Source organism: Eleutherodactylus coqui, chromosome 2 (assembly GCF_035609145.1).
Source record: "Eleutherodactylus coqui strain aEleCoq1 chromosome 2, aEleCoq1.hap1, whole genome shotgun sequence".
Taxonomy (NCBI): Eukaryota; Metazoa; Chordata; class Amphibia; order Anura; family Eleutherodactylidae; genus Eleutherodactylus; species Eleutherodactylus coqui.
Window position 1 is genome coordinate 116,203,913 of NC_089838.1, and position 25,654 is coordinate 116,229,566.

Here is a 25,654-nt window from a genome sequence, read left to right on the forward strand (position 1 = left end):
TTTTATGGATATGTTTACAGATTTCCATATTTCCAAAATTCCACATATAATAATTCAGTAGAAGATTTTCTAAATTCTGCCAATTTGTGTCCATATAAAGAGTCTGCACAACAAGAACCAATATCATTTAGTCACGACTGGGTTCACATAATAAATGAACTCACCAAAAGGGCTTTTCTGTTGTTAACTAAAAGTTTTTGTAGAGCGGTATGTTTTTATTGTTTGCAACATTGCAGACCGTTCTAACAGCATCAGTGTGTTTGCATAGGAAGAGCGAGATTATTACTGGAAGAGGCGTGACTTGTGCAATGTTAGTTTCAGAACTACTGAAACGCTACATGAATGTTAACTCTAAGTTACACGGAAAATGCTGAAGAAAAGGGAAGTACATGGGAGGGGGCAGCAGCAATAAGGTAACTGAAACTTCACAGAAATCACGGGAAAGGGGATTTGTACATTTAAGGAATAAATTTCATACTGTGTCTGGTATACATTTGTACTTTACACTGATTCTTTTACATAGAGGAAATCTACACTTCCTTCTAGAGTTCAGAGGCTGCCGCTTACTAGCTGTGAAGAAGAAGACCTCATGTTTGTTTGGTGCATGGACCGTGTGGCTCTGCTGCCATGTGTCTTGGTCATCTGGTCGTCTGCAGCCTTTATTGGCTCTTACATCTTTGCAGTGCTTGAGGGACATGTGGTGCCTTTTGTACCTTATATAAGGTAAGACGTTACTGAATCTATAAGGGCTTTCTATGAAAAGAAACCTATTGTGGTATATATAGGATGTTTCTGTCTGGAAATGTATTATGTATATTGAGTATAAGAGATCTATGTGCTGGGAAATACTCTTGTATAAATTAGATTATAGAGATGATGCCTATATATACAAGCCTTTAACATCACTCTACCACACTATTTTTGCTGTACAGAGTATTACTTTGGTTTCATTGAACCTACTCTGACTGCCTTCTGCTTGTGCGAGAAATTACAAATGAAATCTGTGCTATTTTGTCATTTCCTTCCATGTTGTCATATCTCTTCAGACAGTATTATTCAACCATTGACTCATATCTGCAAGACTATTATTTAGTTTCTTTCACGGAGAGCAATAACATTTCACGATGGACTGTCTGACATGATAAAAAGTGAGAGTTTTTGGATATTGACACAATGTATATGTTTGCTCACCACAGTTGAATGGTAATGTCTGATAGTGTTGTCTATAGTGCCATTTAGACACAACGGTTATCGCTCAAAATTTGCTCAAAAGCAGTCTTTTGAGCAATAATCATTGTGTCTAAACACTCGGCCATCGTGCAGTTTTCGTTAGCGATTCGCTCATCGTTGTCTTTCAGCTAGCTTTTCAGGGTAGGGCTTATTTTATGAGCCCCACCATCCCCGAAAATCCCAGGAAAAGAGCACTACAAAGCCGCGTGACTTTGTAGCACCACGGGTTGCTTTGTAGCGGGAAAATGCAGCTGTATCACACAGAGCACAGCTGCAATATTGCTGCAATTATCTTGTGGCTATATCACTGTTGCCTGTGTGAAAGAGGCCTTAGTGTGTGATTATTTCAGTGAATGGGGATAAGCCACCGCAAATAGCATCTAGTAGTAATTTATCTACCAGAGCAACAAAGGCTCAGCATCTTGAAATCCAACATGCTGGACCTTCATTCCCATGACATCTGCATAGTAACCCTCTATAGTAGCTGATTATAAGAGAATGGTTTGGATGATCGCCCATGGCCCAAGGCAGCCCAAAGTGTCCCTATTAACAATTCGCCATTGCATGACCCCATCATATCCAGTGTCCTACGTCCATCTCCACAGTCCTTCTTATCTCAGAAGTGGCCACCACTCGCTACACACAGGCAGACTAATGTGACATCAGGTAGGGAAGAGGGCCACCAGAGCAGCACGCTGCACAACAGTTCCAATCAGCAAGTGGCGCATAGTGACTTCCAAAGGGGCATCAATGAAGCTATAATGAAGGATGATGAATAAGCCCACCAGCAACCCCCTTGCAAAGTTCTTGTCTCAACCGAGAGCCAGCAGGGGCCTTTCTTCTATGTCATTGAGGAAAGCCTCACTGCTCTCTCGCCCAACACAAGACAGCAGATGAAGATAGAGAGTTGGAGAGGGACGGAGACATCACAGACTAGAATATCTGTGGAAAGCTTGGTCCTGCTACTGTAAGGGCTTGTTCCCATTAGTGTTGTGGGTTATGTTTTCTTGCTAAATTAAGTAGAAAACAGAATCCACTTGCTGAATGGATCTGTCTTATGATGAACCCAAATGGCGTCAAACGGATCCCATTGATTATAATGGTGTTTGTTCTGTCTTCGTCTGCCTGTCCAGCATTTTACAGGATACAGCACTATTTCATCTTGCATTGTAATGAAGTTGATGATGGAGGCTCCAAAGGGAACCTCAAGCACTGATGTGAACGAAGCTTGTATATGTATATAAGTATATGTAACTTAGTTTTGCTAACGTTTCTGATAGTAAGTTTGGCTCTGCTACTGTATCTAGGTTTTACAATCAGTTCCAGTATTATATTTGTGTAGTAAGTTTGGTAATAGTACTGTATCTAGTAAGTTTGGTGATGGAAGTTTTCACCCCTACCCAACATGTGCTGTACATGTACGCCACACATCGTGTGTCATTCTATGGAGCTGACTTGGGAGCCAAAGCCGCTCTATACACAGTGGTTATGGGCTATCTTTGATAGCTGGGACCTACCCTCAACAACCACAATCAGAGATAACTACAGTTTTGGCTGTTACTCCCTAAAATGCCACTGTCAATTCTGACTGTGGCATTTAAGTGTCTCCATCAGGATTGAAGTGTCCTGAAATTTCCCCTGTGAGTTCATGGGGTACTGTTCAGCTGCCATTATTCACTCTTGGCACCCTATATACTAGATCAGGGGCATCAAACTTATTTTTACCGAGGGCTACATTAGCCTTATGGGTGCCCTCAAAGGGCTGATTGTAATTTTAAGACAGTAAAGTCTTACAATTACAAAAGTGATTCTCATAGTGGCCGCAGTAGTAATAGTGATCCCAGTAGTAATAGGGTTCCCATAGTGGCCCCAGTAGTAAGTGACCCCATTGGTGATATGGACCCACATAGTGGCCCCAGTAGTGATAGTAACCCCATAGTGGCCACAGTAGTAACAGTGACCCTCATAGTGACCCTAGTCATGATAGTGGCCCCAGTAGTAAGTAACTCCAGTAATAAGAGTGACCCGCATAGTGGCCCCAGTAATAATAGTGACCCCAGTAATAATAGTGACCTCTATAGTAGCCCCAGTAATAAGAGTGATCCTAGAAGTAAGCAACTGCAGTAATCAGAGTGGCTCCAATAATAAGAGTGACCCCTCCATAGTAGCCCCAGTGGGGATAGGGTGCCCCATTGTGGTCTCAGTAATGATAGTGACCCCTTATAGTGACCCCTTTAGTTGCCCCAGTGGTAACAGTGACCCTCAGTGGCCCCAGTAGTAACAGTGACCGCCACAGTAGTACCAGTAGTAATTTTGGCCCCAGTAGTAACAGCGACCCCAGTAGTAATAGTGACCCCCATAGTAGCCCCAGTAGTAATTGGCTCCTGGTCGTCCAGCATTCCTACAGGCATTCCACTCACCCAGCTGCTGCTGAGCCTGTAACCGCTGGCCTCTCCCCTCGGCATCCATGCAACGTACAGGACAGCACACACAGACACAGCAGGGAAGAGGTCAGCGGTTACAGACTCCGCACCATCGCCGGACCGGAGCTGCAGGGTGTATGAGTGAAGTGCCTGTTAGGGCTTTTTCACACGAGCGTATTCCTGCTGCATAAATATAGCCGGCCAAAATGGCACATACGGTGTGCATTCTGGCCGTCCGTTTTTACGCTGGCCAGAAAAAATAGTGTACCTCTTTGGCGTTTTCTCTTCTGTGCTGTGGATGTGGCAGCCAGATGACGTGGCTCCCGCGACCATTCTGCAATGATTGCAGAATGGCCACAGGACGGACTACTTCCATTGACTTCAATGGAAGCCACCTGCACAAAAACGCGGCATGCTGTGATCTTTTCCCCCGCGAGCGGAACATTGCAATCGGTTTCTGCATGCTATCGGCTGGATTTGCAGTATCTGAAGGCGGACGCCAGCTCCAGATTTCGCAATGCAAATCCGCCTGTGTACAGACAGACATAGACTCCTATGGGAGTTGCCGGAGAAGGGAGGGAGTTTAGCAGTGTGTCTGCTAAACTCTTACCACCTTCCCTCCTCCTCTCCGCCCCTTGCTGGCTGTTTGCAATTGGAGTGTGCTAAGCTGCCGCCCCATCCCATTGCTGGCAACCGACAAGGGGCGGAGAGGGGGCAGGACCTTAGCACACTAGCTCCCGCCCTGTCCCGCCCCCTCCCCTTGCCGAGAGTCGCCGAGGAGGGAAGGCAATTTAGCAAAGCTAAACTGTCTCCCCCCTGCCCGATTGTATCCCAGGCTCGGCGTATACTTTTGTTTGACGTGTGTACTAGATTGTTGTCCGATTCCATTAGAATTAATTTAACTTTCAGTGGGTTATTCCAGCTCTTTAACCTTGAATATGTATGGTTATCTATAATAATCAGATCAATGAATCAAAGCATAGATAAACTGTTAATGAATAGAGATGAGCGAACCTACTCGTTTCGAGTAATTACTCGATCGAGCACCGCGATTTTCGAGTACTTCAGTTCTCGGGTGCAAAGATCCAGGGGGCGGGGGGAGGCGTGGCGGCGCGGGGGTAGTAGCGGGGAACAGGGGGGAGCCCTCACTCCCTCTCCCCCCCACTCCCCGCTGCAACCCCCCACTCACCAATGACGCCCCCCGAATCTTTTCGCCCGAGTATGGAAGTACTCGAAAATCGCGGTACTCGGGCAAAAAAGGGGCGTGGCCGAGTAGGCTTGCTCATCTCTATTAATGAAACTATCCCTGCATATTAGGGAATTGTATAAATAGCATTTTCCTATTCTCTTTTAACCTCCAGTATCACAGTAAAAAATTGGAGGGAAACTGGTGGCAGAACTGATTTCATAGTTTTCTATGGCACATTTCAAGACATCCAACGCCTCAGTTTTATGCTGGATGCCTCTCTACGCCAAATAGACACTGTATGCAAAGTGGAATGCACTACCGCTATAATATCTGTGATGCAGAGTATATAATAGGCGGGTATCTGTTCTGAAAACCTCCAAAGGAACACTTGGTAAAAATGTACAATCGAAATTTTGGCCAGAGTGAAGATTTTCATTTCCTCCCCAAAGTCTCTTTTGCCTGTTCCCTATAGACCTCAAAAGAGTTATATCCTGTAGAGATTTCTGGTCGGTCAGGGAGATGAATGTAGCATTTTGCCTCTGGTTTTTAGCGTGTTTTTTAAAAATGCTTTTTGCCCTACAAAATAAAAAGTGTGTTCAACTTATTGTATGCGTCATTACGGACGTGTCAATACCAAATATGTGGGGTTTTAATTCTTTGTAACTTTTTTTATGCTAATATTAGAAAAAGCACAAAAAAAGGTTTCTTTTCCATTTTTTTCCCATTTTTCTTTTTTTTTTTTACACTATTTGAGTCCCTCTGAGGGACTTACATCACTGCACTTATGATCGCTGTGATAAGGCATGGCAGGGCAGTAGCCCTCCCATGCCTTATCGCTTATACAGCGATCATAGGCATTGGCACTACAGGACGCCAGTGTCTGGCGTCCTGTTGCCATGGCGACTGGCCGGGCTCTCGCGATAACATCGCGAGAGCTGGCTGGAGACACAGAGGGAGTGCACTCCCTCTGTGAACTCTTTCCCTGCCGCAATCTACTTACATCGCGGCAGGGAAGAGGTTAACAGCGGGGGGGGGGGGCATCGAAGATGCCCCCCCCGCTGTTGCAGTGGGACGCCGGTTGTGACTGACAGCCGGCTCCCGCTGCGGGATAGCCTGAGGTCAGTCATGATCTCGTGCTATCCTGATGATCTAAGGGTACGTCATTTTGCGGGAAGTACCAGCCTGCCATGACGTACCCTTACATCATTGGGCGGGAAGGGGTTAATATTTAGATGATAGTACTGAGGACCCAGAAAAATACTCGCATACTATGACACCTATTACTGATTTACAATAAATCGACATATAACACAATGATAAGATTTTGCAAGGCTGGAAATTTTTCTTGACTTTGCTGACAGCAGAAGAACCTAATGTCATGGTCTGCTACAATATGAGTCAAGAAGGAAGTAGTGGAGTAAGGATTTTCATGTGTAATTTTGTACTGTGTTGATTTATGAGTAGTGGGGCCCACTTGATGGCATAGAAGGTTCTTTTTAATTCTCTTTTGTCCTCTTATATCAAGTTGTTTCAAACTGCCGGAATGCTGTTGAATGGATGCTTTGTGTCTGACACAGAATTCCCAGGAAGGTCTTGAAACTGATTGCCATGAAAGGTGCAGATTCCTGCGTGTTTTTAAAGCAATTCAAGCATGTACTTGGCACTAATAATTATCTTATGGGAGTCATTTCTTTGTATCATTCCTACCTATCATTTTGAATGTTATTCTTCCTATTTACAACAGTAAGGCTGGGTTCACACAAGCCGGATTACCGCGGAAATTCCGTGCGGAATTTCGCTGCGGCAAATCCGCCCGCTAATCTCGGGATTAGCCAGCCATGTGGACGAGATTTCTCAGAAGGCCGGCTGCACACAAGCGTGACGGGCTCCGCCGCGGAATATTCCGCAGCGAAGCCCGTCACGGCGCCCCCCAGAGACCCTATACTTACCAGCGTATCCGCCGTCTTCGCTCCCGCATGACGCTTCCCCGCCCACCACCGCCGCGTCACATGACAAGCTCACCACGTCACATGACGCGGCCGGCCGTGTCATGTGACGCGCCGGCCGCGTCATGTGACGCGGCGGCGGTAGGCGGGAAAGCATTTTCACGCTATCTTCCGCTGTGTTACAGCGGGAGATAGCGTGAACGGACGGCTTACATTGACTGCAATGGAAGCCGTCAGCGCGTACACCCGCGGCAAATAGAGCATGCCGTGGGTGAGGACGGGAGATTTCACGGTGCGGAATTCCGCGGTGGAATTCTGCACCGTGAGCTATTAGGTTCAATAGAACCTAATAGCAGCGGGCAACGCAGCGGATTTTCGCCGCGAATCACACGGCGGAAATCTGTTCGTGGGAAGGAGGCCTAAGTGATTGTCAATGGGACTTTCTAATGTTAAAAACGCTTTGCAAGTCGGTGCGTTTTTAACATTAGAAAGTCCCATTGACAATCGCGTGAAAAAAAAGCAGCAATGTTGCATGAAAAAAAGGCAGCTATATCGCGTGAAAAAAATGCAAGTGTGCAGGAGCCCTAAATCTCATTGTGTGAATCTCCTGACAGAATTCTGCATATTTATACTTGGGATACTTAAGTGGTCAAATCAAATTCAGCCTTTTTGGCCAACTTTTCCTGATAAGGTTACACAACTGGATTGTAGAATCGGTTATTGGGTGCATATCTTTTTGGGTTTTTTGGGGGGATACAAGGAAGCATCCCTGCTCTACCATTACCAATACCATTACTCTACCATTGCCAATACCATTATACCACAGTTGCTGTGAATGTTTTTTTTGTTTGTTTTTTTGCAGGGTGAGTTGTACTTTTTTAACGGTACCATTTGTTGATCCCAGCGATGTTTTGATCATTTTCTATTCCGTTTTTGGTAAGGCGAGATTAGGCAAAATTAGATATTTTTGTCATGTTTTTGTATTTTTTTCATGACGTACACTGTGTAGGTTAAATAATGTACTAACTGTTTCCTCTGGGTGATTATGAATGCAACAATACCTCATATGTGATTTTTTTTTTTTTTGTATTTTAATTTTTTTTACATAGTAAAGTGGAAAAGTGGGGTTTTGATGTTTTGATTTTTATTATTTTTTTTACTATTTTTTTTAATACATTTTTAATTTTCTGTTTTTGTCCCATTAGGGGACTTGAATATCAGCATCTTTTATCACTCTTCTAATACACTACTATATATCAGTATATTAGTGCATTAGAAAGCCTATAAAAGCTCAGCTAGAGCATCCAGGTGTCTTAGTAACCCCTCAGGACCAGCGATTTTATGCAGCTTAATATTCTGAACTATGATCGTTCAGTGTAAACAGCAGCTGTCCAGTACTGAACGGCCGCTATGTTAGGTGAATGGAGAGGGGTGGGGGAGAGTGAGGAGAGAAATCTCCTGCAGCCGCCCAGCTATGAAGCAACGATACTCGCTCCTGTGCAAAAGTACGTGAGCTAGTACATGCGTAGACGAGTGTTGGGCATCGTTTGTCTGACATTCATCCCATCCAAATAGGCCTTTAGACTACGAATGCATACTAATGCACAGTGTGTATCAGGTAGTCAGAGAAGCAGCGTGGCTATCTTTGTTTGTCCAGACCTAGAGAGTTACTTTAAAAGTTATGTTTTAAATGGAGGAATATGAGGCAGTGATGGTAATAATAGAATATACTATTATTACTACCGTGTTTCCACGAAAATAAGGCACCCCCTGAAAATAAGACACCCCCTGAAATTTGCAGAAGTCCCAAATATAAGGCACCCCCCGATAGTAAGGCATAGTAAAGTGTGCAGGCAAGTCGAGAGGCCAGTCCCCTGCTGCCATCCCCGTTGTCTCCTACCTCCAGATGTATAGGTAGATCTGCAGACAGTCTGCTGTTATCCTGTCTCTGCTGTGCTGTACGAGTGTGCTGTTGTGCGCTCCCCTTGCTGGCTGGAAAAGTCCATACTGTACGTTCTGTTCCTGCTGTACATGTCTGCTGTGATGAGCTTCCCCTGGTGGCCGGAAGCTGCAATACCATCCCTGCTTACAAGTGGTACAGGAACTTCTGTCTGCAGACAGGTACGTTACTCTACAGCCCTTATTTTTTATGGCTCTGTGTGTGAGTCAGGCACCCTGTGTGATTCTTAAGGCTGGGTTCTTACAGAGCGTATTTCCAGCGGAAATGTCGCAGTTTGGCCACAGTGATAAACAGCGAGATTTCCGCCGGGAAAGCGCTGCTTCAAAACCCACGGCACTCAGCCGCTTGTTTTGAAGCGACCTGGCTGCACGCTTTTCCGTTTCTGTGGCCTGTGAATCCGCACCACAACACCGGCTTCTCCCAGCTTTGCCGTGACAGATTTGCTGTCCCATGTGGACGAGATTTCTGAGAAATTTCGTCCACAAAGCTGGCCAATTGAGGGATTAGCGGCCACAGACGGATTTGCCGCGGCGAAATAAGACATCCCCTGAAAATAAGACGTAGCGCATATTTGGGAGCAAAAATTAATATAAGATGCGTCTTATTTTCGGGGAAACAGGGTAGCATTAGGAGGAGTACTATATTAATATTGTACCTAATCCAACCAGTAATAATACTTAATAGTACCAATGAAAACCATTACGGCGCTGTCAGGCAGTATGTGCATCCACAGAATGGCCACAGGACTGGAAAAGATATGTCTTCGTCCCTCTACCAAAGAATGGTGACTCCCAGAATTTCTCCAACTACCGAACAATAGCCCTCATTCTGCATGCAAGCAAGATCCTTCTCAAAATTATACAGGAAGGACTGAGATCAGTAGTTGAAGCTACACTCCCTGATGTGCAGGCAGGATTCCGTCGAGGACGCGACACCCGCGACCATATTGCAAACCTGCAATGGACCATGGAAAAAGCTTGAGAATACCAAAAGAATATCTACTTGTGCTTCATCGACTACATCAAGGCCTTTGACTGCGTCGACCATAACAAGCTATGGTACGCCCTACAAGAGCTGAGGTTATCGGAAAATCTAGTCAAGCTGATAAAATCACTTTTTACCATAATATATGCGGAGGTAATCATGCAGAAAATGGACCTAGATCAATTGGAAGCCAGTGTAAGAATAGGTGGCAGAAACATCAACAATCTCCATTATGCAGATGACACAACTCTGCTTGCAGAAACAGAAGCAGGTCTTAAGTAGATGATATATAAGATTTAACTGAAAGTGAAAAAATCGGTCTCTACCTGAATTTAAAGAAGACTAAAATTATGACAACTGCACAAAGTGACCAAATTCAAATCAAAATTAACAGAGGCCATAAAATGCGTGTAAGACTTCAAATTGACCAGGATGGAGAATCTATGGCAGAGATAAATGTAGGATAGCATCGGGACGAAGCGTAATGCTAAACATGGACAAAATCTGGAAAAGTAGGGATATCAGATAGCAACTAAACGCAGGGTAGTGCAAACCACTGTTTTCCCCATAGCCATGTACGGATGTGAAAGCTGGACTGCGAAAATAGCTGATAGAAGGAGGATTGATGCGTTTGAGCTGTGGTGCTGGTGAGAGCTGCTGCGTATGCCCTGGACGGCGAGAGTAACAAACAGAGAAATCCTGAATCGTATAAGACCCGATATATCACTGGAGGTCAAGATGACCAGACTCAGACTCATGGATTTTGGTCATGTAATGCGAGCAGGGTCATTAGAAAAATCTATAATATTTGGACAGATCAGCGGCAAAAGAATACTTGGCCGCCAAAGAAGACGATGGCTGATACTGGCATGGATATCACACAACTGGAAGAAGCCGTGCAAAATCGAAAAACATGGAGGGAGCTCACCTTTAGGGTCACCGAGAGTCGTGAATGACTAAACGGCTACAATAACTTAATGCAACATTATACAAAGGGGGTGCTGATAAGTCTTTGGCTTTGTGTTCTTTTTTTGTTTCTATGGTAACGAATATTTTATCACATGAAAGCCTTGTGTGTCTAATATATGTTTTCAAAATTTTGTGTTTTTAGCTTATGGCAACAGTGATCTAGGCACGGGGGAAAACAAAATGGCGGAGTCTAAGGCGATATTCACCGCAAGCGAGAGCAGAGGAGTGATAAAATTCTTGTTTCTGCAAGGAAAGTCCGCGAAGGATATTCATGGTGATATGTCGCAGACATTGGGGGATCAATGCCCTTTATATTCTACAGTTAAGAACTGGGTTGCCAAATTTCAAATGGGCCACTTCAGCACTAATGATGAGGAACGTCCTGGACGACCGAGAGAGGTTGTTGTTCCGGAGATCGTTGATGCTGTGCACAACCTCATACTGGAGAATCGGCCAATTTCAGCTGCAGGAATAGCAGACATCATGGGGATTTCTCGTGAACGTGTTTGTGTCATTATCCATGAACATTTGAACATGAAGGAGCTATCTGCAAAGTGGGTCCCCAAATGTTTGACAACAGATCAGAAAAGCATGCGAGTGAAAACTTCCCGGTCTATTTGTCAGCGTTTCCAGACTGATAAGAACTTCCTGGATCAACTAGTCACTATGGATGAGACCTGGATTTATTTGTATGACCCTGAAACCAAGGAGCAGTCAAAAGAGTGGAGGCACAGTGGTTCTCCTCGCCCAAAGAAGTTCAGGGTGAAAAATCAGCCACTAAGGTGATGGCGTCTGTGTTCTGGGATAAGGAGGGCGTACTGCTACTGGACTACCTTCACAATGGTTCCACCATCAATGCAAGGTATTATATTGAACTTTTGGACCAATTGAAGGCAGCTCTGAAGGCCAAAAGGCGCAGCAAGCTGTCCAAAGGAATCTTGTTCCTGCAAGACAACGCCTACGCTCACACTGCACAAGCGACCATGACAAAACTGGTGGAGCTAGGCTTCCAGCTGGTTGACCACCCACCTTATTCACCAGATCTAGCTCCCTCCGACTATCATCTTTTTCCAAACCTGAAGAAACCCTCAAGGGTATCAAAATTCACACCATTTCTGATGCCATGGCTGCTAAGGATGACTGGTTGGAGGCACAACTGAAATCCTTCTTTTTGCAAGGCAGAACTTGGAATACCGATGTAAGAAGTGTGTTGACATCAGTGGAGAGTATGTGGAATAAATGTAAAGCTTCATCTTCCTATCTGGTTTCCTTCTGGGTAAAGCCAAAGACTTATCAGCAGCCCCTCGTAATTAGTAGTAAAAGTATCATAGATTAGTATTGTAGAATTCAGCTGATAGCTAGGCTAACTTCAAACGCTGAGGCTGCATTTCCACGAACGTATATCGGCTTGGTTTTCACGCCGAGCCGATATATGTCGTCCTCATGTGCAGGAGGGGGAGGATGGAAGAGCCAGAAGCAGGAACTGAGCTCCCACCCCCTCTCTGCCTCCTCTCCGCCCCTCTGTACTATTTACAATGGGGAGAGGCGGGACGGGGGCGGGGCTAATTCTCAGAACGTAGCCCCGCCTCCTTTCATTGCAAATAGTGCAGAGGGGTGGAGAGGAGGCAGAGAGGGGGCGGGAGCTCAGTTCCTGCTCCTGGCTCTTCCATCCTCCCCCCCTGCACACGAGGACGACGTATATCGGCTCGGCGTGAAAACCGAGCCGATATACGTTCGTGTGAATGCACCCTCAAAAGGACAGTCCTCATGAGACAATCTCTTAATAATTAACCCCTTAATGACAGATATGCCTTTTTCTGGCAGTCATTAAGGGTCTTTTTATAATGCATGTGACTTTCCACAGCGCTGCATCAAAAGCCTGGCACGAGTCTCCCGTACAAGTGGGAGTGAGGGTTCAGGCTGTCTGATAATATCCCAAAACCTGCTCTAAAAGTGGGTACCTCCGCTGTTTTACCCTTTACATGCTGCAATCAATGTGGCTGCGACATGTAAAAGGCTGATAGAGGAAGGAGGTTCCCCCTGGCACTCATTAGAACTCTGCAATGTGATGATGGGGTCCTAATGGGCTGCTAGGGCACCTGAAGTATTGCCTTCTGGTCTATCTATGATGGCTGCGGCAACCTGGAAGTACTTGCTATCACGATCGCAAATGCACCCACAAAAACATCCATGTGAAGCTGGTCTTAGTATGTAATAAAAACCCCCAAAATCACCACAAATTTGGTATCGCTGTGTTCATAATGACCCATATAAAAATGTTAGTACATTATTCAATGTGCTTGGTGCTTGTCATGAAAAAAAAACATAGTGAAAATAGCCAATTTTGCATATCTTGCCTCATTAAAAACAGAATAGAAACCAATCAAAAAGTCATATGGATCATCAAATGGTACCATTAAAAGTACAACTTATCCCACAAAAACAAAAACTTCACACAGCACCGTTTTTTTTCCGTGCTGCTGCTGCCGGCCCCATTGAAAACAATGGGCGATATCGCACATTCTTCTTTGCGAAGTTAGAGTGGAAACTTCGATAATGGGAATGAAACCATTGAAAATGATTGGTTTCATTATCATGCGTTTTCACTCACTCTCGCATCGCAGAGAAGTCGTATCGCCAGTGGGTGAGAACCCTAAAGCTGCTCAAAGTTTCATCCCACTAAAAAATATAGGACCATAGGTGGTACCGTAATATTTAATAGCATCGTAATAGGTTGATCTAGACTCTGTGACTTACAATAGGCTGTAGGTAATAATAGTTAATAGCATCCTGTTCTGTAGGTAATAATATTTTTAGTAGTATACCCCATTTCCCAAGCTGCACTTTCACAGCTTTATTCTATGAATGAGGAAACAGTTATGTGGCTAGGTAGAAGATAATATTGTGGTTTCCCTGCATCAAGATAAGTGTTTTCAATCTGTAGATAACATTTTTGGACTTCCTTGACTGATTTTTTAATAGCATGTGGTTGCTGATAAAGCTATGTACTGAACTCTTCATATGCAGCAGCTATCAGGGCTAGTGTTAGGCCGGACTCACACGAACGGGTCGGCCAACCTCATTGAAAACAATCAGTGCTTCTATAAGAGAGCACACAGCAAGATAGAACATGTTGCGATCTGTTTCCTGCAAAGCATCGCGGTGCCATATGTATGACCTCAGAAGAATGGGGTTCATAATTCTGTGAGATTTGTGTGTCTCACAATGCACAAATCTCACGTAATTTTAGCGCCCATATGAAGGCACCCTTAACCCCTTAGTGACAGCCCTATCGTAAAACTACGTCCTGCTGTTGCAGGACGTGTATGGAGGGAGATAGCGCCGCTATCTCCCTCCATACAGCACGGGCATCAGCTGTTTATTACAGCTGACACCCGCGGGCAATGGCTGCGCTCGGCCGTTCGGCCGATCGCGGCTATTAACCCTTTAAATGCCGCTGTCAATTCTGACAGCGGCATTTAAATCCCCCGCGGTGAGATTGGGGGAGCCGTGCAGGTGTCATGGTAGCCGGGGGCCTAAAGAATGGACCCAGGGCTGCCTTAGCAGACTGCCTATCAAGCCATCCACACAGGGTGGCTTGAAAGACTGCCTGTAAAAAAGCAGTATGACGTAATGCTATAGCATTACGTCATACTGCAGGAGCAATCAAAGCATCGCATGTTAAAGTCCCCCAGGAGGACTTCAAAGTAAAGTAAAAAAAATAATCAATAAAATTTTTTTAATTGTTAAAAAAAAAAAAAGTTATAAAAGTTTAAATCACCCCCCTTTTGCCATATCCATTATTAAAAAATCAAAATCATAAAATAAAAATATGTATTTGATATCGCCGCGTCCGTAAAAGTCCGATCTATCAAAGTAGTGCATTATTTTTCTGCACAGTGAACGTCGTCTGAAAAAAAAAAAAAAGAATGCCAGAAATACACTTTTTTAGTTACCCTGTCTCCCAGAAAAAACGCAATAAAAAGCGATCAAAAAGTCGTATGTATTCCAAATTGATACTATCGGCAACTTCAGGACATCCCGCAAAAAATGAGCCCTTGCTCAACTACGTCGCCGAAAAAATAAAAAAGGTATTGCGCGCACAAAATGACCGCAGAAAATAATTTAAAAAAATTAAATATCTTAAAAAAAATAAATAAAAGTACTACAGCAAAAAAAATACTATACAAGTTTGGTATCATAGCAATCGTACTGACCCATAGAATAAAAATATCAGGTTGTTTTTGTTGCAATTTATGTGCTGTAGAAACAGGACGCACCGAAAGATGGTGGAATGTCGTTTTTTTTCCATTTCTCTCCGCTAAGAATTTTTAAAAAGTTTTTCAGTAAATTATATGGTACAATAAATAGTGCCATTGAAAAATACAACTCATCCCGCAAAAAACAAGCCCTCATACAGCGACGTCGATGGATAAATTAAGGAGCTACGATTTTTTAAAAGGGAGTAGGAAAAAACAAAAATGGAAAAAAGCAAAAAAGCTCTGTCACTAAGGGGTTAAGGGTGCATTCATACGACCGTATATCGGCTGGGTTTTCACGCCGGCCGATATACGGCGTCTCTCTCTGCAGGGGGGGAGGCTGGAAGAGCCAGGAGCAGTGCTCTGAGCTCCCGCCCCCTCTCTGCCTCCTCTCCAACCCCCTGCACTATTTTCAATGAGGAGAGACGGGACAGGGCAGAGCTAATTCCCAGAACTTAGCCCCACCCCTGTTCCGCCTCCTCTCAGTCCGCCTCCCCAAGGTGTTCACAATTTCCTGTGGGTTGTCAGTTTAGATTAAAGGCCCATTTACACTGGACAATTATCGCTAACAATTCGCTAATCGGCAATCGTTTTAACGATAAGCGGTGTGTGTAAACGGGCGCAGTGCACCCGCATTTCGGGCACTTTTTGGTGATTGTTAAAATCATGCTCACTTGATTTAACGATCACTTTTATCTTAGTTCTCCACCAGGAGTGCTGATAGCATGGCATTGTTTCCCCCTGCAGAACAAAAAATCTGAGCACAGATAATAGCCTCAGGCTATTAGCCTGCACTCAGGGAAGGCTTCATTAACATACATAATTGGCATTTAAGTGATTGAGTAGCTACTTGAATACCAATTATTTTTTATGCAAAATAATCCCTCAAACTGTCCTTTAAGCGATCTTTGAGCGATTATCTGCTTGTGTGAATGGGCCTTAACTTTTGCATCATGTCAATTTATGATTGGAACTTTAGAGCAGCTACAAATGTAACACCCATGTTTTTTTCTAATTAAAACAGATACTGATATATACTTTTTTTTCTAATATGTTTTTATTTTTTTATGGTAGTTTTTTTTCTGCACGATTTTGGCAGCGTTCATCTCGCCTGAGCTGCTGTTGATAGCATTCAGGAGTCTCATGGACCATCAGGCCTCCCTTATACAGGCGCTTTTTACCGTGATTAACGTGGTGTTTTAAACGCCACGTTAACTGTGGTATAACGCTCCGATTGAAATCAATGGGCCCTCGCAGACATTCGTTAGAATGCAATAGAGAGGCAGCCGCACAACCAGCAAATACTACTACCAGTGAGGGAGCAAGGTGTAATCCAGTGCACGCTTCTCAGAAAAGGCCCAGACTTCAGTGGAGCCAAAAGTTCAATCGTGGCACTGGACGGCGTTTTCCAGTGCTGCAATTTTCGAATGCTGTCTGCTGTATATTTGTCAGTTTCCGCACCTCATCGCCCATCACAATGATGGTGTGCGCTTAGACACACTGTCGGCCACAGGGAGCTGCGGGCGAAAGCGAAAGGAAAATCACGGCGCTTTGCCGCGTTCATGTGTGAGAGCGGTATAAGAGTCTGAAGACTAGTAATGTTCATTGGCTTCTATTAACCCTTTCCAATCCAATGTCGGGCCTGCCCCGACATCATCACTTCCCTCCACAACTCCGATGTCGGGACAGGCCCGACACTGCAGTGCAGGAGTGCATCCTCACCCGATCATCAGACACATCGGGTGCAGATACACTCCTGCACTGATCCTCATCAAGGACCCCCGAGGAGAAGGCAGAAAGGGTGTAAATGGGCCTTAACTTTTGCAGCATGTCAATTTACGGTTGGGACTTTAGAGCAGCTACAAGTGTAACACCCATGTTTTTTTCTAATTAAAACAGATACTGATATATACGTCTTTTTTTTCTAATATGTTTTTATTTTTTTATGGTAGTTTTTTTTCTGCACGATTTTGGGGGCATTTATCTCATCTGAGCTGCTGTTGATAGCATTCACCCTTTCTGTCTTCGCCTTTACACATTACATAGCGCTCAATTAGCGCTATGTAATGCAGAGAGATTCCGGCCGGCGATCATGTGACCGCCGGTGTTACCTGACCCCCAGCTGTCACATGAACGCTGAGGCGGGAGCCTGAAGGGAGCCTGAAGGGAGAATGCGGAAGTATTACTTCCGCATTCTGCCCGGCAATCATGTGACCGCTGGGTGCCACCTGACCCCAGCGGTCACATGATCGCCAAGCCGGGAGGCAGAAGGGAGATTGCGGAAATATTACTTCCTCATTCCCCCCACAGTGCAGTGAGCACTCTGTCAGATCAGGAGGGTGAAGGGAAAATTTATTTTTTCTCATCCATTCTCCCCAGGTCCAATTTATTTGGAGCTGTGGAGAATGGATGAGAAAAAATAAATGGATTGGAAAGGGTTAACCCCTTAACGACCAGCCCATAGTGTTTTTACATCCTCCCAAAGTGGGCTTTATTCTCTGAGGACGTAAAAACATGTGTCCTGCAGAGAATAATGCCCCTCGGGCTGTGGACGTGACAGCTCCATGCTGTCGGTGTCCGCAGGTAGCTGACAGCATGGAGCTGTCATCCCGGGCTGTTTGGACCCCCCCCCCCCCCCAGCATTGTGATCGGCGCTATGCAATGGATAGCGCCGATTGCAAAAAAGTAAATAAAAGTGCAATAAAAGTTAAAGATTCAGCTCCTCTGATGGATCGGATCCATCGGAGCAGCTGAAATTACTCACCGAGGTCCGCCGCACGACTCCCCGCTGTCCTGATGCTCCGGGCGCCGTAGCCGTCCTTCTGCGCATGCGCGCCAGGCGGCATTACGTCAGCCGCATGCGCAGAAGGCCCGGCGGCGCGGAAGACTTAAAATCTCCTGGCTCCCGGCTCCTGTAGGTAGCCGGGAGGCAGGAGATGTCAGCGGGGACCACGGTGAGCGGTCCCCGGTACCGCGATCGTCGTTATCCAATGGATAACGACGATCGCGGAAGTGTGAAAAAAAGTGTAAAAAAAGAAAAGTTTCACCTCCCCTCATGGATCGGATCCATGAGGGGAGGTGAAAATACTCACCTCAGGTCCGCCGATGTCCTCCGGCCGGTGTCGGGACCCCCCGCTGGCTTCTGCGATGTGCCGATGCGGCGCGCATGCGCAGAAGCCGGCGAGCCCAGCAAATTCAAAATCTCCCTGCAACCGGCTGTCACAGATAGCTGAGTGCAGGGAGATATGACTGGGGACCGCTGTATGTGGTTTCCAGTCATATGATCACCGTTATCCATCAGATAACGGTGATCATATAAAGTTAAAAAGTAAAAAAAAAAAAAAAAGTTAAAAGTAAAAAAAAGTTTAAAAAGTTAAAGTTTCATCTCCCCTTATGGATCGTATCGGTAAGGGCGGATGAAATTACATACCCAAGGTCCCGGATTTGTTCCCTGGTGGGATGTTGATCCGCGGATCTTACCCCAGCTTCGGCGCATGCGCCCGTCAGCATGATGGCGGACGCATGCGCAAAAGTGAAATATTGCCCAAGAAATGTAAAATCTCCCTGCTGCTGGCTACAAAAGGTAGCCAAGAGCCTGGAGATGTCACGGGGAGCCGCGGTATGCGGTTACTGGTCACGTGATCGCCGTTATCCAATGCATAATGGCGATCACGTAAAAGTTCTTTAAAAAGTGGCAGTTTCATTTCCCCTCACCGATGCGATCGGTTGGGGGAGATGAAGCATCTTCTCGGAGGCTTCCGCATTTGAATCCAGATGCGATTATCCTCCATGGACCCTTCCGGCTGCTGCGCATGCGCCCGCTGGCAAAATGCCGGACACATTCACAGGAGCCGGGAAGCCCAGGAAATTTTAAATCTACTTGCTCCCAGCGACCAACAGTCGCTGAGTGCTTGGAGCAGTGACCGGTGGCCTCGCTGAGCGGTCCCCGGTCACGTGATAAAGTAGCGATCTAACATTAGGCCGGTCACGCGTGACCGGAGAGGAATTACAGGTTCTGCATGCGCTTGATCAGCAGTAATCCACAGATCAATCACATGCATTGGATTACACAATTCCCCCCAATTAGCGGGTCGGAATTACGTAATCCACTCGCAGAAACAGAACACAGCATGCTATATTTTACCGCGGATATCCGCGACCTAGAGCCCATTGTGCTCTATGACGGTGGATATACTCGCAGCCCATGTGCAAATACATTGTGTATGAACTGCGGGTACCCGGGTCACCGCTAAGCGACGGCGCGGGAAATGCAAACAAAAAAAAAAGTACTGCGCATGACCGCCTGTGTGAGTAGGCAGTTATGCGCAGAACATTACGCGGCCGTACGCAGGGACACAGCCGGGCTCACAGCTGGGATCCTCTGCAGGCCTCCACAAGCGGATTCCGCCTACGGCTACGTGAGCACGGCGTTATTCAGACCGCTACCAGTAATCCGTAATTTACAAGAAGCCCCGGGAATGTTCGTCTTCCTGCAGTTCCAGGAGCAGCTTGTTGAGCGCCTTCTCTGTGCACCGCAGCAAGATTACAAAGCCTCACAGCGCCACTTTTTACACCCCATACCTGCTGCTGAGGTTACGAAATACCCCCCAAAATACATGAGAGGAGGGGGTGGGATACCCGGTTTTCTTGCCCCATGTGCCCAACCTAACCAGCCTCCGTAATTACCTCTGTCTTCGGGGATGGCGGGGGGGGAATTATTTTTAGGAAGTCAAATTTTTTTCCGTATAAGTGGGCAATGAGGCCTGGAATTTATTCAGTTCTGCCCTGAAATCCAGCGGGCATTCCCTCCATTATGGGCCTAGCCATGTGTCCTGTAAGTAGATTAGGGCCACAATGGGTATGTTTCTGAACACGGGACAAACAGGGGTATCCATTTTGGGGTGAAAGTCTTCATGCCTATGTACACTGTACAAAAAAACCAGTTTTTAAATTGACAAAATTGCCAAACAAATGAAAATCGTAATTTTTTTCCTTTTGCTTTGCTTAGATTCATTCAAATACTTTGGGGTCAAAATACGCAGTACACCCCTAGATGAATTTGTTAAGGGGTCTAGTTTTAAAATGGGGTCATTTGTGGGGGTTCTCTATCGTTTTGGACGCTCAATGGCTCTACAAGTGGGCAATGGGGACTGGAATTTATTCCGTTGTACCCTGAAATCCAACGGGTGCTCCTTCCATTATAGGCCTAGCTATGTTTCCTTTAAGTAGATTAGGGCCACAATGGGTATATTTCTGAACACGGGACAAACGGGGGTATCCATTTTGGGTTATATGTCTTCATTCCTATGTACACTTTCCAAAAAAAACAGTTTTTAAATTGACACAATTGCCAAAAAAATGAAAATCATAATTTTTTCCTTCTGCTTGGCTTAGATTCCTTTAAAAACTGTGAAGTCAAAAAAGTCATCATACCCCTAGATAAATTCGGTAGGGGGTCTACTTTTCAAAATGGGGTCACTTGTGGGGGTTCTCCATCGTTTTGGTCACTCAATGGCTTTACAAGTGGGCAATGGGGACTAAATCTCCTTCAAGCAAAATTTCTGTTCCGAAAGCCACCGGTTGCTCCTTTCATTTTGGGCCCCATTGTGCATATAGACGTAATACTAGGGCCACAATGGGTATGTTTCTGAGCACAGGACAAACAGGGGTATCCATTTTGGGGTGCAAGTCTTCATTCATATATGTGTGGTACAAAAAAAAACTGCTTTTGAAATGACAGAATTACCAAAAAAATGAAAATCTTATTTTTTTTTTCCTTCGGCTTGGCTTAGATTCATTCAAAAACTGTGAAGTCAAAAAAGTCATCGTACCCCTAGATAAATTCGTTAAGGGGTCTACTTTTCAAAATGTGGTAACTTGTGGGCGTTCTCCATCGTTTTGGTCACTCAAGGGCTCTACAAGTGGGCAATGGGGCCTAAATCTCCTTCAAGCAAAATTTCTGTTCCGAAAGCCACCGGTTGCTCCTTTCATTTTGGGCCCTATTGTGCATCCAGACATATGATTAGGGCCACAATGGGTATGTTTCTGAGCACGGGAGAAACAGGGGTATCCATTTTGGGGTGCAAGTCTTCATTCATATATGTGCTGTACAAAAAAACTGCTTTTAAAATGACAGAATTACCAATAAAATGAAAATCGTAATTTTTTTCCTTCGGCTTGGCTTAGATTCATTCAAAAACTGTGAAGTCAAAAAAGTCAACGTACCCCTAGATAAATTCGTTAAGGGGTCTACTTTTCAAAATGGGGTCACTTTGTGGGCGTTCTCCATCATTTTATTCACTCAAGGGCTCTACAAGTGGGCAATGGGGACTAAATCTCCTTCAAGCAAAATTTCTGTTCCGAAAGCCACCGGTTGCTCCTTTCATTTTGGGCCCTATTGTGCATCCAGACATATGATTAGGGCCACAATGGGTATGTTTCTGAGCACAGGAGAAACAGGGGTATCCATTTTGGGGTGCAAGTCTTCATTCATATATGTGCTGTACAAAAAAACTGCTTTTAAAATGACAGAATTACCAAAAAAAATGAAAATCGTAATTTTTTTCCTTCGGCTTGGCTTAGATTCATTTAAAAACTGTGAAGTCAAAAAAGTCATCGTACCCCTAGATAAATTCGTTAAGGGGTCTACTTTTCAAAATGGGGTCACTTGTGGGCGTTCTCCATCGTTTTGGTCACTCAATGGCTCTACAAGTGGGCAATGGGACCTAAATCTCCTTCAAGCAAAATTTCTGTTCCGAAAGCCACCGGTTGCTCCTTTCATTTTGGGCCCTATTGTGCATCCAGACATATGATTAGGGCCACAATGGGTATGTTTCTGAGCACGGGAGAAACAGGGGTATCCATTTTGGGGTGCAAGTCTTCATTCATATATGTGCTGTACAAAAAAACTGCTTTTAAAATGACAGAATTACCAATAAAATGAAAATCGTAATTTTTTTCCTTCGGCTTGGCTTAGATTCATTCAAAAACTGTGAAGTCAAAAAAGTCATCGTACCCCTAGATAAATTCGTTAAGGGGTCTACTTTTCAAAATGGGGTCACTTTGTGGGCGTTCTCCATCGTTTTGGTCACTCAATGGCTCTACAAGTGGGCAATGGGACCTAAATCTCCTTCAAGCAAAATTTCTGTTCCGAAAGCCACCGGTTGCTCCTTTCATTTTGGGCCCTATTGTGCATCCAGACATATGATTAGGGCCACAATGGGTATGTTTCTGAGCACGGGAGAAACAGGGGTATCCATTTTGGGGTGCAAGTCTTCATTCATATATGTGCTGTACAAAAAAACTGCTTTTAAAATGACAGAATTACCAAAAAAAATGAAAATCGTAATTTTTTTCCTTCGGCTTGGCTTAGATTCATTTAAAAACTGTGAAGTCAAAAAAGTCATCATACCCCTAGATAAATTCGGTAGGGGGTCTACTTTTCAAAATGGGGTCACTTGTGGGGGTTCTCCATCGTTTTGGTCACTCAATGGCTCTACAAGTGGGCAATGGGACCTAAATCTCCTTCAAGCAAAATTTCTGTTCCGAAAGCCACCGGTTGCTCCTTTCATTTTGGGCCCCATTGTGCATCCAAACGTAAGATTAGGGCCACAATGGGTATGTTTCTGAGCACAGGACAAACAGGGGTATCCATTCTGGGGTGCAAATCCTAATTTTCATGTGTACTATAGAAAAAAGTCCTGTCTTTAAAATGACATATTTGCAAAAATATGAAATTTTTGTTTTTCTCTTCTAAATTGCATTGACTCCTGAAAAAAAACTGTGGGGTTAAAATACTCATGACACCCCTCAGTGAATACGTTAAAGGGTGTAGTTTTTAAAATGGGGTCACTTGTGGGGGTATCTATCATTTTGACTCCTATGAGCCTTTCCAATCTTGGATTGGTGTAGGAAAACAAAGTGTTCCTCAAAATGCTGAAAAGTAATGTTACATTTGTACGTCTCCTAAATGGTTAAAAAAAAAAGAAAGTTTTTCCAATGTGCACCCAAAATAAAGTAAACGGATGGAAATATAAATCTTAGCAAAAATTTCTATATTATGTTTGCACATATTTGAGATATTGCAGTTGGAAATGTGAAAAAATGATGATTTTTTCAAAATTTTCCCAATTTTGGCGCTTTTAATAAATAAACACAAATTCTATCGGTCTTTTTTTTCCACCTAAATGAAGTACAATATGTGGCGAAAAAACAATGTCAGAATCGCTTGGATATGCAAAACCTTTCTGGTCTTTTTCCATGCTAAAGTGACACGTGTCAGATTTGCAAAATTTGGCCTGGTCATTAAGGCGCACACAGGCTTGGTCACTAAGGGGTTAAGGTTGGGACATCGACAGAAAAATATCGATAGCTGAACAAACTATCGATTATTGTAAAATATCAGTGGAAAACTATCGATATTTCGATATATCGACTTTTTAAAATGCTGTATAAAAATAAAACAGGTCGAGGGTTAATAAAGTAACACAATATACAAAAAAAATATAGTTTTCTTTTAAAACTTTATACTGTTGAATTTATTATTATCTTATAACTATTAATAACATGAAAATATATTAAAGTTACAAATGAAGATAAACAATTACAGATGAAACATAGAATTAAAATTAGGTATATGAAAAGAAGTTTTTTATCATTGGCCCCAATAATCGTTGATGATTGGAGGTAAATACACTGAAACAAGGTCCTGCCAACTAAAAGGAAACCAGGAGATGGACGCTGGACCTGACGGGATGTGAGCATGATCTCTGTGTGTTTCTGGGGCTGCGGGCCCTGCATTCTTTCAAGTTGCCGCTGAGGGATCAACGGTCTCCGAGCGCAATTGTAATTGCATTAGATGGGTCTCCTATCTTTTCTATGGGCACTGCGTTCACGTTAGACGCTGAACCCATGACATGTCGCGCCTTATTTTCTGGATGCGACGTTCGTGCGTTCAGTGTAGCCCTCCATCTGCATGTGGAAATGCTTTCATGTAGAAAGCATTGCTCACAGCCATCGCGTTAGACACAAGCGTTCAGAGCCTGTGTCTAACGTGATGAACAAACACATGTGGAGAAGGGGCCGAAGACCCCACTTCTTCTGAGAGTCGTTTTGCCTGCAGCAAACCTTATTGGTGACAAAGAGTCACCTGACACTTTCCAGAAGCTTCTAGAACTAGTTTATAAGTTCATTAGTGCCTCGAGCAAAAGTACACCCTGTCCCAACACAAAGGAAAGGGCGGAATCTAAAGAAAGAACATCTGGTCACCGGACCACAAGACACGTTTCTTCTTTACAAAAATCGATTATATCGCCTTAAACTATCGATGTTACCGATATATCGGACATAACAATATCGATTAAAAGTATCGCCAAAGCATTAGCGATATATCGATATTTCGGTATATTGGTTTTCGATGTCCCAACCTTAGCTTTTATGAAAGATATACTTTATGACCTGTGCAGAGATCATTCTGCACAGAGGGGGAGGAGGTGACCTGTGACGTCACCTACTGTGAATAGCCTGATATGGTGTGATTTCATATTTAGGTATTACCTTTCATTAAAATCCTATCTGTGGTGATAATGAGATGACTGCTGAGAAGTAATCTCTACAGAACAGCCTATTGTAAGGCACAGAGGCTAGATCAACCTATTATGACACTCAGTGGCAAGAGCAAACACTGTGAGATTTAGGATTTTTTTAACCCGTTAATATCACAGACGTAAGTTTACGTCCTGGCTGGAGGGCATTTAATGCAACAGTACGTAAACATATGTCCTGTGGATGGCGCGGGCTCAGAAGTGAGTCTGTGCCATCTTGCACTTGCAACCTTTATGGCTACGCCACTGACTTCATCTGTTTACACGGGCGTATGTGGCCCGCATATTAAGTGTTTTTTTTTTACCTGTGTAATACGCAGTAAATATGCCTGTTACATGCGTATTTGCTGCATATGTTATATCCCCATAGCCTATATTGATGCTATTACGTGCTTAAGGGCAGATTTAGATGAATACATTTGCGGAGCCATTTCTGTACATGAAAATCTCACCTGATAATGTGACAAAGTGATGCCTTCAATTCCAATAGATTCGTTCACACGTTTTTTTTTGTGCAAGATCTTCATCTGCGAAAAGATAGGTCCTGCTTTATCTTTGTCCATGTTACGCAGAAAGTTGCCATAGACGTCTATGGCAGCTCAAAAAACAGGAGGGATTTACCCTGTGTACAACGCTGGAAGAAGAAGACGGCTCGCCCTGATTAGGAATTTAATGACCATTCTATTCCACGGAAGGGTGTAACATGCAGGCGTGTTAACTGGCATTTTGCAAAAAAAAACTATCAAACTGATGGCATGAATGCATCAGCATGCTTCTTGCCACCTAACAAGGCAAGGCTTACCTTTTCTCATATGTAAGAATTGCGCACAAAAAACAGGCCTATGACAATGAGGTATTAATGTATCTTGGCGCCACTAGGAAGTCCTGGTGGAGTCAAGCTTGACAGGGGGCAGACGCCCCTCTCTACCTCATTGGCTGCAAATAACGGTCCCTTGCACGTCCTGGCTGCCCAGTATTCTTCTGCTGTTGCTGCTCGCGGTGCAGATGGAAGTGTCGCTGCAGCTGCTGTAATTATGCTTGGCCCTTCTCCACTGCTCTTCCCGGTGTGTGTTGCTAGCAGGGCACTGTATT

At 44.4% G+C, this 25,654-nt stretch overlaps 1 protein-coding gene across 1 annotated transcript in view; it reads left to right on the top strand.

Moving 5' to 3' along the window:
- The first annotated feature begins 321 nt into the window (after window positions 1-321).
- DRAM1 (DNA damage regulated autophagy modulator 1) overlaps window positions 322-25,654 on the top strand; it is a 47,985-nt gene continuing 22,652 nt past the window's right edge. Inside the window, exons 1-2 of the mRNA XM_066589852.1 lie at window positions 322-413; window positions 547-723. Of these exons, the coding sequence (XP_066445949.1) occupies window positions 343-413; window positions 547-723 (248 nt within the window). The 5' untranslated portion in view covers window positions 322-342. The remainder of the gene's footprint in view (window positions 414-546; window positions 724-25,654) is intronic.